This window comes from Lepidochelys kempii, chromosome 28, assembly GCF_965140265.1.
Source record: "Lepidochelys kempii isolate rLepKem1 chromosome 28, rLepKem1.hap2, whole genome shotgun sequence".
Lineage (NCBI taxonomy): Eukaryota > Metazoa > Chordata > Testudines > Cheloniidae > Lepidochelys > Lepidochelys kempii.
Genome location: NC_133283.1, coordinates 4,723,498 through 4,739,697, shown reverse-complemented (window position 1 = coordinate 4,739,697; position 16,200 = coordinate 4,723,498). Strand labels below are relative to the sequence as shown.

Below are 16,200 nucleotides of genomic sequence, written 5' to 3'. Positions count from 1 at the left end.
ACCCTCGCAGCTCCCGCCACTCCCAGACCATCTCCTGCCTCTCGGCTGCCGTCCGGCTCTGCAGCCACAGGGAGAGGGCGGGTGGGTACCGGGGGAGACCCACAAATGCCCCTCCGGCGGGTGGGGGAGTTATTTCCCAGAGGGCGGGATCTCTTGCGCTGGGGGATGGGAAGGTTATTTACCCCAGCAAGGGGGGACGGATCAGGGCAGGGGTGAGCTGTACATCGCTCATGGGGGGGGACTGTTCTCCCCAAAACCTCATCCGATTGCCCTGGGCCAAACCCTCCATCTCTGCAGCCCGCATTTCCTCCCCATTCCCCCAGGTGCGGGAAAGGCTCCCCGGTCACTGTGACATGCAGACAGCCCGTGGGCAGGGGCTCGGGGCTCACACAGACTGACCCGCTCCTGCCCAGCGGCCTCCCGCACCCCACGGGCACCATGCCACCCCCGTGTCGGACCCTGGGCTCCGGTGGGGACGGGTCCCTGGCTGAGGCTGGCAGGCCGGGCCCTGCATTCGCCGTCACTCGGGGCACCGGGATCCCTGGCGAACCTGGGCCCTGGGCACCTACCAGCAGCTCCTGGCTTTGCCGCGGCTCCTCGGCTTCGGCGGCTTCTCTCTCTTTTCCCAGAGGGGGCCCGACGCTCTCGGGGGGGCTCCTAGAAGAAGCAGGGGAGGGGGGTTACAAACCGCTGCAAACGGCCTCACAACGGCCCGATTTCAGGGCCCGTCCTGCCCTGCCGAGCCCCTGGGACTCAAGGAGACTTTTTCCAGGTCTCATTCAACCTCCGTAAGGACGATCTGGGAGGCGATGGTGAAATGGGGGGGCGGAGGGGGAGATTTTCCAGAGGAAACACAGAAGCCCGTGGTGAAGTGACAGGGGTGCAGGCCGACCCCCAAGATAAAAACCTGCGATCTGACCTAATTTGCTACCAGTAGCCGTTACTCATGAGGAAGTTTGTCCTTATTTGCCGACTTGCCCCAAGTTGCTACCTCTCCCCTTTCCCGTCTTCTGGTCCGCGGGGAGCAAATTGGGGGTACCTCGGTCACAGGCTGATACCTCTGACATTGTGCAACTCTTCGCGCTGCATTGGGCCCGGGGGCCCTACGTTGGCCATCCCTGCCACCAAATTACAAATCACAGGAGAAAAACCACAGCCAAGTGCGACACGAGAAACAACCCAGATGCCAGGGCTACGACTAGGACCGACCGACTTCGAGAGATTTCCCAGGAGTATCTGTGATTAAACTATAAATTAAACCCCACCCGTATCTGCACAGCGACAGGACGGGTACGCGAGGACGTGCTAAAAGTAACGAAGAGAGCCTTTCAGAAAAGGGATCGGTAAAAAGGGGCAAATGGCTCTTGCAAATGGAGCCCAAGGAAGGGAGCGCCATTCAGGGACTCCCAGCAGCCGACCAGGCAAATCTGGGACCCGCGCGGAGACTTTACGCTGCCGGACGCCCTGATCCGGGAGTCTTTGTTTCTGAGGGGGGTGTATGCAAAATATTTCCCTGAATCCAGTCCCCGGCAGCCCCCCCGGCCGGTGACGGCAGACAGGGGTGGCAGTGACTGGCCGGGGGGGGGGGGGGGGGGGCCCGGGCCTTGAAGCACCCGCCCTGGGCAGCCCGGGCGGAGAGGTGCCCTCTGGGGGAGGGGAAATAAAAAACCCCTCTGCCCCCCCCCCATTATTCCCAACACGGGGGGCTCAGCCCCCTCCACGGTGACTCTCCCCCCGTCCCGCCCCTGCCTGGGCCGGGTTTTACCCTCTGCCAGCGCCTCGCCCCGCCCCAGCCCTGACTGTGCCCCCCAGCCCCCCCCCCTCCGAACCCTGCCTCCAGCTGCTGGGCACCCCCCAGCCAGTCAATTCCCACCCCCGGCTCACACCCTGGGCGCCCCCCTTCTCCTCTTTTTAACCCCCTGTAAAAAGCGGGACACAGGCCGGGATGGCAAGTAAGGGCAGGGAGAAGGGCGGGGGGGGGGGGGCCGTGGCTTCAGCGGATGTTACTGAGCACGCGCAGCAAAACCCCAGTAGCAAATTCTGCCAGAGAGCAGATTGCTCCCCCCCCCCCCCAAACCCACTTCAGACCTTCCCACGGCTCCAGCCCCAGCCCCCAAAGCTCCCACAGGGCCAGATCTGAACACGGACCCTCCCCACCCCCAACATCCCCCCCAAACCCCCAGCTCTGCCCCTCCACCATCCCCCCAGCTCTGCCCCCCCACCCCCCAACATCCCCCCAAACCCCCAGCTCTGCCCCCCACCCCCCAACAAACTCCCAGCTCTGCCCCTCCACCCCCAACATCCCCCCCAAAACTCCCAGCTCTGCCCTCCACCATCCCCCCAGCTCTGCCCCCCACCCCCCAACATCCCCCCAAACCGCCAGCTCTGCCCCCCACCCCCCCAACATCCCCCAACCTCCCAGCTCTGCCCCCCACCCCCCAACATCACCCCAAACCCCCAGCTCTGCCCCCACCCCGCAACATCCCCCCCAAACTCCCAGCTCTGCTCCTCCACCATCCCCCCAGCTCTGCCCCCCACCCCCCAACATCCCCCCAACCTCCCAGCTCTGCCCCCCACCCCCCAACATCACCCCAAAACCCCCAGCTCTGCCCCCCACCCCCAACAAACTCCCAGCTCTGCCCCCTCCACCCCCAACATCCCCCCAAACTCCCAGCTCTGCCCCTCCACCATCCCCCAGCTCTGCCCCCACCCCCCAACATTCCCCAAACCCCCAGCTCTGCCCCCAACATCCCCCCCAAACTCCCAGCTCTGCTCCTCCACCATCCCCCCAGCTCTGCCCCCCAGCCCCCAACATCCCCCCCAAACTCCAGCTCTGCCCCTCCACCATCCCCCCAGCTCTGCCCCCCACCCCCCAACATCCCCCCAAACTCCCAGCTCTGCTCCTCCACCATCCCCCCAGCTCTGCCCCCCACCCCCCCAACATCCCCCCCAAACTCCCAGCTCTGCTCCTCCACCATCCCCCCAGCTCTGCCCCCCACCCCCCAACATCCCCCCCAAACTCCCAGCTCTGCTCCTCCACCATCCCCCCAGCTCTGCCCCCACCCCCCAACATCCCCCAAACTCCCAGCTCTGCCCCCCACCCCCCAACATCCCCCCAACCTCCCAGCTCTGCCCCCCACACCCCCAACATCCCCCCCAAACTCCCAGCTCTGCCCCACCACCATCCCCCCAAACTCCCAGCTCTGCCCCCCACCCCCCACCATCCCCCCCAAACTCCCAGCTCTGCCCCCCACACCCCAACATCCCCCCCAAACTCCCAGCTCTGCCCCCCACCATCCCCCCAAACTCCCAGCTCTGCCCCCCACCCCCCAACATCCCCCCAAACCCCCAGCTCTGCCCCTCCACCATCCCCCCAGCTCTGCCCCCAACTAAACACCCCCGCAAACATCCCCCTGCTCCAAGCAACATCCTGGCCCCAGCACCAGCCGTTCCCCCCAGCCCGGCTCTGACCCCCCGCCCCCGGGCCCAGCCTGGGCTCCCCGCGTGTCCGCCCCACGCGTGTCCCCGCCCGCTCCGCGCTGCCCCCGGCCCCACCGCGCCGCTCCCGGCCCCGGCCATGGCCCCGCCGCGGCGGACTCACAAAGGGCTCCCGGGCCGGGGAGGGGGGGGGCAGGAAGGGGCGGCTCCTGCCCGGGCCTGGCCCTGGCCCTGCCCCTCCGGCCCCCACGCAGGGTGTTTGGGACACGCGGGGAAACCCCCCGCCCGCGGGAGACCCCGAGCGCGGGCAGCCGGAGGGGCGGGGGGGAGGACACACGTGACAATGTGGGGGGCAGAGCTGGCGGGAGAGGCGGGGGCTGGCAGGGCCAGGCCCGGGCAGGAGCCGCCCCTTCCTGCCCCCCCCCCTCCCCGGGCCCGGGAGCCCTTTGTGAGTCCGCCGCGGCGGGGCCGGGGGCAGCGCGGAGCGGGCGGGGGACACGCGTGGGGCGGACACGCGGGGAGCCCAGAGCCGGGCTGGGGGAACGGCTGGTGCTGGGGCCAGGATGTTGCTTGGAGCAGGGGGATGTTTGGGGGGGTGTTTAGTTGGGGGGCAGAGCTGGGGTTTGGGGGGATGTTGGGGGGTGGGGGCAGAGCTGGGAGTTTGGGGGGGATGTTGGGGGGTGGGGGGCAGAGATGGGGTTTTGGGGATGTTGGGGAGCAGAGCTGGGAGGTTGGGGGAGATGTTGGGGGGTGGGGGGCAGAGCTGGGGGGATGGTGGAGGAGCAGAGCTGGGAGTTTGGGGGGTATGTTGGGGGGTGGGGGCAGAGCTTGGGGGATGGTGGAGGAGCAGAGCTGGGAGTTTGGGGGGGATGTTGGGGGTGGGGGGCAGAGCTGGGGGGATGGTGGAGGAGCAGAGCTGGGAGTTTGGGGGGGATGTTGCGGGGTGGGGGGCAGAGCTGGGGGTTTGGGGTGATGTTGGGGGTGGGGGGCAGAGATGGGAGGTTGGGGGGATGTTGGGGGGTGGGGGGCAGAGCTGCGGTTTGGGGGGATGTTGGGGGGTGGGGGGCAGAGCTGGGGGGATGGTGGAGGGGCAGAGCTGGGAGTTTGGGGGGGATGTTGGGGGCAGAGCTGGGGGTTTGGGGGAATGTTGGGGGGTGGGGGGCAGAGCTGGGGGGATGGTGGAGGGGCAGAGCTGGGAGTTTGGGGGGGATGTTGGGGGTGGAGGGGCAGAGCTGGGAGTTTGTTGGGGGGTGGGGGGCAGAGCTGGGGGTTTGGGGGGGATGTTGGGGGGTGGGGAGGGTCCGTGTTCAGATCTGGCCCTGTGGGAGCTTTGGGGGCTGGGGCTGGAGCCGTGGGAAGGTCTGAAGTGGGTTTGGGGGGGGGGGGAGCAATCTGCTCTCTGGCAGAATTTGCTACTGGGGTTGTGCTGCGCGTGCTCAGTAACATCCGCTGAAGCCACAGCCCCCCCCCCCCCGCCCTTCTCCCTGCCCTTACTTGCCATCCCAGCCTGTGTCCTGCTTTTTACAGGGGGTTAAAAAGAGGAGAAGGGGGGCGCCCAGAGTGTGAGCCGGGGGGTGGGAATTGACTGGCTGGGGGGTGCCCAGCAACTGGAAGCAGGGTTCGGAGGGGGGGGGCTGGGGGGCACAGTCAGGGCTGGGGCGGGGCGAGGCGCTGGCAGAGGGTAAAACCCGGCCCAGGCAGGGGCGGGACGGGGGGAGAGTCACCGTGGAGGGGGCTGAGCCCCCCGTGTTGGCAATAATGGGGGGGGGGGCAGAGGGGCTTTTTTATTTCCCCTCCCCAGAGGGCACCTCTCCGCCCGGGCTGCCAGGGCGGGGTGCTTCAAGGCCCGGGCCCCCCCCCCCGGCCAGTCACTGCCGCCCCTGTCTGCCGTCACCGGCCGGGGGGGCTGCCGGGGACTGGATTCAGGGAAATATTTTGCATACACCCCCCTCAGAAACAAAGACTCCCGGATCAGGGCGTCCGGCAGCGTAAAGTCTCCGCGCGGGTCCCAGATTTGTCTGGTCGGCTGCTGAGAGTCCCTGAATGGCGCTCCCTTCCTTGGGCTCCATTTGCAAGAGCCATTTGCCCCTTTTTTACCGATCCCTTTTCTGAAAGGCTCTCTCGTTACTTTTAGCACGTCCTCGCGTACCCGTCCTGTCGCTGTGCAGATACGGGTGGGGTTTAATTTATAGTTTAATCACAGATACTCCTGGGAAATCTCTCGAAGTCGGTCGGTCCTAGTCGTAGCCCTGGCATCTGGTTGTTTCTCGTGTCGCACTTGGCTGTGGTTTTTCTCCTGTGATTTGTAATTTGGTGGCAGGGATGGCCAACGTAGGGCCCCCGGGCCCAATGCAGCGCGAAGAGTTGCACAATGTCAGAGGTATCAGCCTGTGACCGAGGTACCCCCAATTTGCTCCCCGCGGACCAGAAAACGGGAAAGGGGAGAGGTAGCAACTTGGGGCAAGTCGGCAAATAAGGACAAACTTCCTCATGAGTAACGGCTAGTGGTAGCAAATTAGGTCAGATCGCAGGTTTTTATCTTGGGGGTCGGCCTACACCCCTGTCACTTCACCACGGGCTTCTGTGTTTCCTCTGGAAAATCTCCCCCCCCCGCCCCCCCATTTCACCATCGCCTCCCAGATCGTCCTCACGGAGGTTGAATGAGACCTGGAAAAAGTCTCCTTGAGTCCCAGGGGCTCGGCAGGGCAGGACGGGCCCTGAAATCGGGCCGTTGTGAGGCCGTTTGCAGCGGTTTGTAACCCCCCTCCCCTGCTTCTTCTAGGAGCCCCCCCGAGAGCGTCGGGCCCCTCTGGGAAAAGAGAGAGAAGCCGCCGAAGCCGAGGAGCAGCGGCAAAGCCAGGAGCTGCTGGTAGGTGCCCAGGGCCCAGGTTCGCCAGGGATCCCGGTGCCCCGAGTGACGGTGAATGCAGGGCCCGGCCTGCCAGCCTCATCCAGGGACCCGTCCCCACCGGAGCCCAGGGTCCGACACGGGGGTGGCATGGTGCCCGTGGGGTGCGGGAGGCCGCTGGGCAGGAGCGGGTCAGTCTGTGTGAGCCCCGAGCCCCTGCCCACGGGCTGTCTGCCTGTCACAGTGACCGGGGAGCCTTTCCCGCACCTGGGGGGATGGGGAGGAAATGCGGGCTGCAGAGATGGAGGTTTGGCCCAGGGCAATCGGATGAGATTTTGGGGAGAACAGTCCCCCCCATGAGCGATGTACAGCTCACCCCTGCCCTGATCCGTCCCCCCTTGCTGGGGTAAATAACCTTCCCGTCCCCAGCGCAAGAGATCCCGCGCTCTGGGAAATAACTCCCCCACCCGCCGGGAGGGGCATTTGTGGGTCTCCCCCGGTACCCCACCCGCCCTCTCCCTGTGGCTGCAGAGCCGGACGGCAGCCGAGAGGCAGGAGATGGTCTGGGAGTGGCGGGATCTGCGAGGGTTTCTGGCGGAGCAGGAGCAGCGGCTGCTGTCCCGGCTGGAAGAGCTCGAGAGAGCCGTTGTCCAGAGAAGGGATGCGGGCGCCTGCCGAGTGTCCCGGGAGATTTCCCTGCTTGGGGAGCGGGGAGGAGAGAAGGGGCAGCTGCTGAGCCCACCCCTGCAGGGTCAGGCTGTCGTTGCAATGACCACACGCAGCGTTCCTGTAGGAGCGTCTGCCCCAGACCCCAAAGCACTTTACAAAGGGGGGTCGGGGCAATTATCCCTATGGGAGAAAGGGGGAAACTGAGGCACAGGGAGGGGCAGAGCACTGGCTCAGCGGCTGCTGCCCCTCCCAGGGTGCTGGGAGCTCTGGGGGCAGGTAAGTCCTGGGCTCTGTCTCCCTCCCCCCATGGCGTGTTAGGTCTGCTAACCGCACTGAATACAGGGCATCTCCCTGCCCCGGCAGCGTGACACGCAGGCTTAGAGCCTGTGATTTTGTGTCCCCTCGTGGCTGCCTCAGCAAGGGGAAGAGCCTTTTAGTCTCTGACGGCTGATACGTCCCACCAGGGCTGTGAGACATATGGGCCAGGGGCCAGACCCAGGCTGTCTGACGTATTTATGAGGCCACATCACGTATTCAGAGTGTGCAGAATCTCAGCTTTCGATTTTTTTTTTTAAAGTAAGTTTCTAGCCCTCCTGGTTGCAAAGAAACCCTCCCAAATGGACACGGAGACAATGCTGCCTTCCTGAGTCTGCAGACAGCCTGAAACAGCGGCTCAGAGGGGTGTGAATGCCCTTGGCCTCCGTTAATCTCGTTGTCCTGCCGACACTTTGATGTCAACATTCGGTGTTCCCTGGCTAATCGCTTGAGCGGGTGGGAATGAAGCCTTCGAGAGGTGGGAATAGGGGGTTGTCTTCGGGAGGACTTTGGAGAGACGCAAGGACAAGGAAGCAAGAGATAACTAGAGGAAGGAGGGTGGCAAAGGAAGGGTAGAAATAGCAGGGGCCATAAAGGGGTGTGTGGGAGTTGGAGTGATATTGATTGTGACAGTGAAGGACTTTGTAAATAGCAGTGTTATCTCCTGTTCCCCGGGCAGCGTCTCCCCTTGTCCTTCGCGCCTGGGTGTCCCACCGAGAGCAGCGGGTGTCCTGCTGCGAAGGGAGGTGGGGGACGGAGTCCTAAATAGATGCCCCGGGCCACTGACCATGACGGAAAGTTGAATACGCCCCTCTCCTCCAAAGGAGTTGGACACCCCAGGGTTACTGGTTTAGCTGAAGGGCTCAGGGCTTGTGGTGTTTAAGGGCCCACGTTCATTCCTGCTGGAGATCTGGGCTGTGTCTATGGGACGCACCCACTCTTTGGTCTGTGTCTCCTCCCTTTCCATGTAATCCCAGTGCTGGAGCCCCTTGGTGCTGGAATATCCCAGTGTGGGAGGTGGCCCGGCTCCCCACAGAACCAGGGCGTCCCGGAGAAAGCTCCTGAACTTGTCTCCGTTCTGTGCCCCAGTGTTTCCCCGTGTCCCACCTCTCTGGGCCCGTGGCCGGCACAGGGCTGAAGGCAGGTGACTCACTAGAACAGTGCCCATCCCGGGCTGCAAAACACAGATCCAGGTTTGCTGGAGTTTGGGGGTTTCTGGGCTCAGGATCTGGGATCCAGGCCCATTTCTCACCCCTCCCTCTTTCCCCGGCAGGGAGGACGGGGCGTTTCGGAAGCCGGAGCCGGGGTTTGCGGAGCTGGAGAGGAGGCTCAGCGATTTCTCTCTGACAAGTGCCGTCCTGCAGCAGGTCCTGCGGGGATTCAAAGGTGAGTGGGAGTCTGGGGGTGGCGTCTCCTCTGGTTAGAGCGACCCTGGCTCTGGGGAGGAGTCGGGGACTCTCAGGATGTCACTGACCCCGGGCTCCATCTCGCAGCCCCAGCTCCGCGAGTCACCCTTCCCCATGGAGTCACCCTGTGGGGCTGGCTCTGTCTGCAGCGACTGCATTGTGGGCCTCGGTCTGTGTCCCCGTCCCGTAGTTAACAGCGGTTCCATTAATAACCAATGGGGATTTCTCTATGAACGCGAGGGACTGAATCCTCCTCTCTCCCGTCCTCTCCTTCCCCTAGAGACGCTGCGACGGGAGCTGGGGAGTGACACAGGTACGTGTCTGTCTCTGATGGGCCGGGGGGAGATTTCAGACCAATAACCATGTTCGCGACAGGGCATCACGGCCTCCAGCCCCGATGTGCACTGGGAAGGGTGGATCAAGGGGAAGCCGGGTGAGCCCCGTGACTGATTCCCTCCTGATGTGACGTCTGATGGGGATTCAGAGCGAATCCAGATCTCAGGGGAGGTGTTTCCCTTTGGGGAAAGGAACAACCGCCCGAATGGTTGAACTAGGATGAGACCATGACAAAATATCCAGACCCTGAGGACACCCATCTCCCCTGTTTAGGAGTTCAACTACACAGGGCCCTGGGCTGGGACCTGGTGGAGTGGGAGGGCCCAGGTCCCCCTGCACTCCCTCTGACCGACAATCTTGCCAGTAGACCGCCCGGCCACTGAAGGCCTTATCACAGGTTGGTTTACTGCCTGCAGACTGGCTTTGAATGTTCGTCTGGAACAGAGATGGAGCTGCCGTAGGGCATGTTGGTGTTTCTCACGCTTTTCACGTCAGCGACCCTTTATTTGAAATCCTTCTTTTCCCTTTGGGATCCCCTGACATTTACTATGACGTGAGAATAAAACGCGTATCAAGCTTGATCCTATACAACCTGCATGCCTGCGCTTCAAGAGGCTGCCAGAAAGTAGATGTCCTTGAGGGCTAAAAGTCCAGGAAGTGGGGGAGGGAGATTTTCTTTGCTTAAGATCATAGTAAATCTGTCAGTATCTCACGGCCCATCTGACTGCCTGTCATGAACCTCTGGGCATTGCAATCCACCAGCTGAGAAACCTTGTGCTGGATCCCTCATGATTTTGTATCCCTGTTGCCTATGAATGGGAAGAGAGTGTTACATTTTATATGAAAAAAGAAAAGGAGGACCTGTGGCACCTTAGAGACGAACCAATTTATTTGAGCATGAGCTTTCGTGAGCTACGTGCATCTGATGAAGTGAACGGGGCCATGCCGTTGGCAGCATATACACTCAGCTTCATCCTTTTCTTCTGGGTTGGCTTTCTGAAAACTTTTGAATACTTGTGCTCTGAAACGCATTCTGAGAGAGCCTGTCATTTTCTTCCCGTTTTAGTGTGTCAAATCTTTAAACCTGTATCTGCTAACAGCTTGAAATGTGTACGTGATGGGCGTGAGATTCATAGAATCACAGACTATCAGGGTTGGAAGGGACCTCAGGAGGTATCTAGTCCAACCCCCTGCTCAAAGCAGGACCAACCCCAACTAAATCATCCCAGCCAGGGCTTTGTCAAGCCGGGCCTTAAAAACCTCTAAGGAAGGAGATTCCACCACCTCCCTAGGGAACCCATTCCAGTGCTTCACCACCCTCCTAGTGAAAAAGTTTTCCTAATATCCAACCTAAATCTCCCCCACTGCAACTTGAGACCATTACTCCTTGTCCTGTCATCTGCTACCACTGAGAACAGTCTAGATCCATCCTCTTTGGAACCCCCTTTCAGGGAGTTGAAAGCAGCTATCAAATCCCCCCTCATTCTTCTCTTCCGCAGACTAAAGAATCCCAGCTCCCTCAGCCTCTCCTCATAACTCATGTGTTCCAGTCCCCTCATCATTTTTGTTGCCCTCCGTTGGACGTTTTCCAATTTTTCCACATCCTTCTTGTAGTGTGGGGCCCAAAACTGGACACAGTACTCCAGATGAGGCCTCCCCAATGTCAAATAGAGGGGAACGATCACGTCCCTCGATCTGCTGGCAATGCCCCTGTTTATACATCCCCAAAATGCCATTGGCCTTCTTGGCAACAAGGGCACACTGCTGACTCATCTCCAGCTTCTCGTCCACTGTAACCCCTAGGTCCTTTTCTGCAGAACTGCTGCCGAGCCATTCGGTCCCCAGCCTGTATCGGTGTATTGGATTCTTCCGTCCTAAGTGCAGGACTCCGCGCTTGTCCTTCTTGAACCTCCTCAGATTTCTTTTGGCTCAATCCTCCAATTTGTCTAGGTCCCTCTGTATCCTATCCCTGCCCTCCAGTATATCTACCTCTCCTCCCAGTTTAGTGTCATCTGCAAACTTGCTGAGGGTGCAATCCACCCCATCCTCCAGATCATTTATGATCAGTACATTCAGATGTGCAAGCATTTCAGATCGGGCGTGCATGCCTGTTTGTTTATTGTGTGTATCTTCACGACTAATACGGAGCCTTTCTTCAACAGGCAGCTTTGCGTATACACAGAGACTCATGTATTCTCAGAATGCATCTATCTCTCTTAATGGAGTGTACTTTTCTAACAAAACAAGTTGTTGTTTGCGTATTTGAATGATACAAAAGTAGGGTGGCAACCAGAAAAAAAATGAATAATGCTTTATTTTTCGGAAAAATCGGTTTCAACTGAAAACGAAGGGGCTTAGATATCAGGCAGCCTGAAGCTGGGCCTGGTAACCCTTTCGCTGCTCTGTCTGTATCGCAGCCCGAGAGACTGATACCCCACCCGTGTTTTGTAGTGGTGGGGATGAGGCAGAGTGTCAAGAAGAAATGGCATTAGCTCTTGCAGGATAGGGAAGGCCTCCAGGAATAGACAATAACCAAGTCTCTGAGCCAAGAGGGGAAAGAAAAACCGAGGAGGAATAAGTGGGGAGAGAGGCCATGGGTTCCGAAACCTGCTCAGATCCAGTTCCTGTCTCAGCACTGGACAGATTTTGCCTGGTCCCTAGCTCTGCATAGTCCCCCCTCTGTTGGGGGAACGCGCCGTCCTGGGGAATATCAGGTTTAAAGGGTCTCCGTGGGTTTAGTCCTGGTGGGAGGGGAGGGGGTCTACACTGGAGTGACCGAGCATTTCCCCCGCGCGAGAATCTAAAACGTCTCTGCAGAGAAATCGCCCGTGAGACGCGTGATGTGAAATGACCTAAAGTCTGTTCTGAAATCCCCCCCAAATAACCCTTCTCCCCCTGACAGGCTGCAGAATGACATCCCCGGGTCCCTCCCGATTCTCCCAGCCTGCCCGGGGATGGGAAATGGGCATGGCAGAGCTGGCTCAGGTAGGGATGCTGGGGGGTTCCCGCAGGAGCCGGCCGGACAGTGAATACACAGGAAGGGGGTGGGGGGGTTGATCTAGGGGTGGGAGGGTGCAGGAAGGGCACAGGGTGGAGAAAGGGAGGGGGGCAAGGTGCGATGAACCTGCTGGGACTCGATAAATCTGGGGTCTCGGTTCTAGGAATAGAGCCATGGGGGCTGGGTGTGGAAATTCCCCTCTTTGTGGAAGAGGGAACAACCCGGCCTGGGCTGGGAAAACTTCCCAGTCTCCCAGTGCTGGAGGGGAGTTGTTATGAGATATGAGGGGGACACCCAGCGGAGGGACTTAGGGAAGATGCCCCATCCCCTGACATCCAGCTGCCTGAAATGGGGAGGGTGTTGGGCTTCCTATCGGGGAACCTCCCTGGGCCCTGCTGGGGGCTCCATCTCTTGTATCAGCCTCTGGTAAGTCTGTGTCTGATGAAAGTGAAGACCCTGCCCCCTCTGTCTGCTGGGAAGGACGAGGGGCTCTCTCTGCCTCCCCTCACTCTAACGCTTCCTGGGTGCTCGAGTTGGTTGTGGGTGGGGCTCTGCTGGCTGTGTATCCGTTTGATTGGCCCCTCGCCCCCACGAATAGTGGGGCTGTGAGTGGGGCAGCAGGTCCTGAGCGGGGGGCTCTGGCTCTTTCAGGGGCCGGTGACCTTCGAGGAGGTGGCTGTGTATTTCACCAGGGAAGACTGGTGGACCCCGCTCAGAGAGCCCTCTCCAGAGACGTCATGCAGGAGACCTACGAGAACGTGACCTCGCTGGGTAAGGATTCCCGTCCCCTCGGTTCTTGGCAGGGGAAATGCAGAGTTAAGGTTCATGTCACCCCCACAATGTAACCTTAACTCTGCCCTGTTTCAGCATGACCCCGACATGCCAGTGACACACACGCGAGCCCTCTGGGAACAGGGCACAGGAGCAGAACAGCGCAAAGTCTAACAGCTTCTCTTTGCGAAGGCAAAACTTGGATTTAGGTCTCGCCTAGCAAACAGAAGCTTCCAATCCCTGGCCTGCACTCAGAGATTGAGAGATTGAGCCTACACCGCACGAACCATCACCGACTTTCACAATATTACCCTGCGTTTTCCCTCCCCCTGAGGAGTCCTCCTGAGTCATTACCTTCACTTACCCCTCTCTAAGCCCTGGAGACCACTAGTGCCCACGATGCTCATGGAAAGTACCCACCCCCGTGCACATTAATTGTTGCGACCTTCAGCACTGAAATGAGGCATTAGTCCTCCAAGGTTCACGTGCACCTCCCTTTCTATCACAGTCCCAGCTCCGCCAAGCTGTTCCAACGAATCCCTCCCCCATCCGATGACAGCTACAGCTGACCCAGTGCACACGACACAAACAACGGCATGTTCTTAGTCCTTCCTCGTGTCTATTGTAGAGTCATAGATTTGTAAGGTCAGAAGGGATGGTTGGGTTATCTAGTCTGATCTCCTGTATCACACAGACCATCGAGTTTCATCCAGTTGCTGCTGTATTGAGCTGAATACCTTGGGTTTGACTAAATCATCTGCCATTTCTTTGGTAGTTTATTAACCTTACTGCACCATAGTCAGTGGCTAATGCTAGCTCCAGGGTTACGGGGTGGGGGTAGAGTTAAGGTTGTGTTACAGGGGTGGTGTGAACTTTCATGCTTCATTTTCTGGTTTTCAGAGCTCTAAGTTTACTCACTGTTTATGTTCTGGAAGGGCCTACGGCAGCATTTGGCAACCCTAACTCTGTGTTAAAGAAGTTAATTCGCTGGGCCTAGATTATAATTTTTTTTGGTTCAGGGCAAAACTCCCAAGAGGAACTCCTGGAGAATGCAAAAAAAAAAAAGAAAAAATGCATGACAGACATTGTCAGAAAGCGATCCGTGGGAGGGCTCGCACTCCGATGCATGACGCATCTCTGGTGCAGTGGCCACCGTGTGTCCTCTTGAGTTACCCCAGTTAGTTTGAGAGGAGGTGGCTGGAAACACTTCAACAGAGCCTCAGGGTTTGGCTACATTGCAACGTAATCCCAGCCTTACTCGTGGCCTCGAGTCTGCTGACCGTGGGTTTGAAAGCCCAGGCTGGAGCATCTCCGCTCATTGGTGACCCTAGGTTAAGAATTTTTGAGACCAGACTGAATAGCTGGGCTCCAGCAGGTCCGAGTCCAACCAGCTGGATCCCAGACTTCCTAGTGCCTTCCCGAATAGCGGTGGCCCCAGCCCTTTGTTTGTGGAGCAATGTGGGGGAAACCGTGGCGGTCCTCCCCGCACGTCATGGCAAGTTTTCGCGTCCCGTGGACACTCGTCCCGATGAGCCCTCCTTGTGGTCTGTACGCTCCCAGCGACCGGAACCCTGCGAAACGGAGAATTCGCCGTTGGAAGAGCTTCTCTTGCTCTTGGGTTTTTGCTCCCGTCTCACAAAACGGGCAGAGCTTCTGGGAACCGCGGGTGGACGTTCTGGCCGCGTTTTCTGACCCACTGAACGCACCTGGTAGAGCTAGCGATGCAGGAGAAGGAGGACACGGACATAGAGTACTCAGATTGGCTGCTGCTACCCATGGCTCTCGGTGGAGCGGCCGCTGTCCCCTCCGTAGGCCGGCGCTTCTGGAGCACGCTGGTGGGATCACATCGTCATGCAGACCTGGGGTGACCAGCGATGGGCGCAGAGTTTTTGCGTGAAGGAAGCTACGTTTCTGGAGCTTTCTGAGCAGCTCGGCTTGATCCTCCAGCATCGTGGCACACACCTGACAGCAGCCCGGCTGGTCCAGAAGGGGGCAGGGGGTTGCCATGGAAAGTAGGCAAGAGGCAGGTTTGCCCTGTCCAGCTACTTTTAAGTCCTGGTTACTTGGGCCACCCAACCATGGTGCTGGCCAAAGTGTTCCTGGGATGCATTGCATGGTACCATGGAGGGGACTCGGGCCATATTCTTGCTAAGATGTTCCGGGTTAGGGCATACGTGGCCGGCTTGCCACCAAAGGCCTAGGATAAAAATCTCTGTTTTTGGTGGGGGTGCAGCAGGAGCCTGCCCGGTTGCGGTGATTAATGAAAGCAGCCACTCAGACAGGTCTTTTTGCTGCACTCTGCCTTCCTCCCTCAACGGGCGTTCCTGTTGCAGGAACTGCGATGCAATTGTTGGGAACCTATAGGAAAGGGATAGAGAGTAAGACCTAAAATATCACATGGCCTCTGTATAAATCCAGGGTACGCCCACATCCTGAGTAGGGCGTGCAGATGTGGTCGCCCCATCTCAAAAATGATATATTGGAATTGGAAAAGGTTCAGAAAAGGGCAACAAAAACAAACGAGGGGGATGGAACAGCTTCCGTATGAGGAGAGGTTAATAAGACTGGGAGTTTTCAGCTGGGAAAAGAGACGACTAAAGGGTGATATGATAGAGGTCTATAAAATCATGACCGGTGTGGAGAAAGTAAATAAGGAAGTGTCATTTACTCCTCTCATAACACGAGAACTGGGGGTCACCCAATGAAATGAATTTAAATGGTTTAAAACAAACAAAAGGAACTATTTCGTCACACAACGCACAGTCAACCTGGGGATCTCCTTGCCAGAGGATGTTGTGAAGGCCAAGACTGTAACAGGGTTCAAAAAAGAACTAGATAAGTTCATGGAGAATAGGTCCATCAATGGCTATTAGCCAGGGTGGGCAGGGATGGTGTCTCTAGCCTCTGTTTGCAGAAGCTGGGAATGAGAGAGAGAGAGAGGATGGATCACTGGATGATTCCCTGTTCTGTTCATTCCCTCTGAAGCACCTGGCCTCCGGCTTCCATTTGCCATGAATCCTTCCCTCTTTGTTATTGCACAGGGTTGTTGGCCCTCTCCAGGATGTCAACCATAAGTTCATTGTGGACACGCCATCTCTGGGACAGGTCTGTGACGGTGCAGAGACCCAAGCTTCTGCTGGAGTGTTCATGGGCTGCCGAGATATGACAGCCAGGACAGGTCGAGCTGCCTGCAAGCAGACTTAAAACAAAACGTTATTGTCCGAAATGGCTCAGTGCAAAAGCTCGGGGGTGGGGGGGGAAATACTGGTGGAATCTGAAAGAAAAATCGGATCTTTTGTAAAACTGACCTTCGGTATAGTGTGAGAGGAATGCCGCAGATCCCAGAAGCTCCATGGACACTACTGGGTTAATCGCAGTGAAAAGTCCATACAGCGCATGGTAACTTGAAAATCCCAATT

General features: G+C 59.0%; 1 protein-coding gene and 1 long non-coding RNA gene across 21 annotated transcripts in view; one reads left to right on the top strand and one right to left on the bottom strand.

Moving 5' to 3' along the window:
* LOC140904270 (uncharacterized) lies at nt 1-3,593 on the bottom strand. The gene is made up of 3 exons (XR_012156477.1): nt 3,556-3,593; nt 570-657; nt 1-58 (listed from the first exon to the last, which is right to left on the bottom strand). It is a non-coding gene; the product is annotated as an uncharacterized lncRNA (long non-coding RNA).
* LOC140904253 (uncharacterized) overlaps nt 1-16,200 on the top strand; it is a 107,429-nt gene that overhangs the window by 71,861 nt on the left and 19,368 nt on the right. For 9 of the 20 annotated variants that reach the window (XR_012156461.1, XR_012156460.1, XR_012156459.1 and 6 more), the window contains exons 1-5: nt 3,660-3,886; nt 6,221-6,307; nt 8,544-8,656; nt 11,915-11,997; nt 12,662-12,781. Coding sequence is in view for 12 of the 20 variants with exons in the window: in XM_073326737.1 (XP_073182838.1) it covers nt 3,782-3,886; nt 6,221-6,307; nt 8,544-8,656; nt 11,915-11,997; nt 12,662-12,781 (508 nt within the window). In the remaining 8 variants the exon portion in view is untranslated. The other 11 variants (XR_012156464.1, XM_073326742.1, XM_073326740.1 and 8 more) reach the window with 7 other exon arrangements.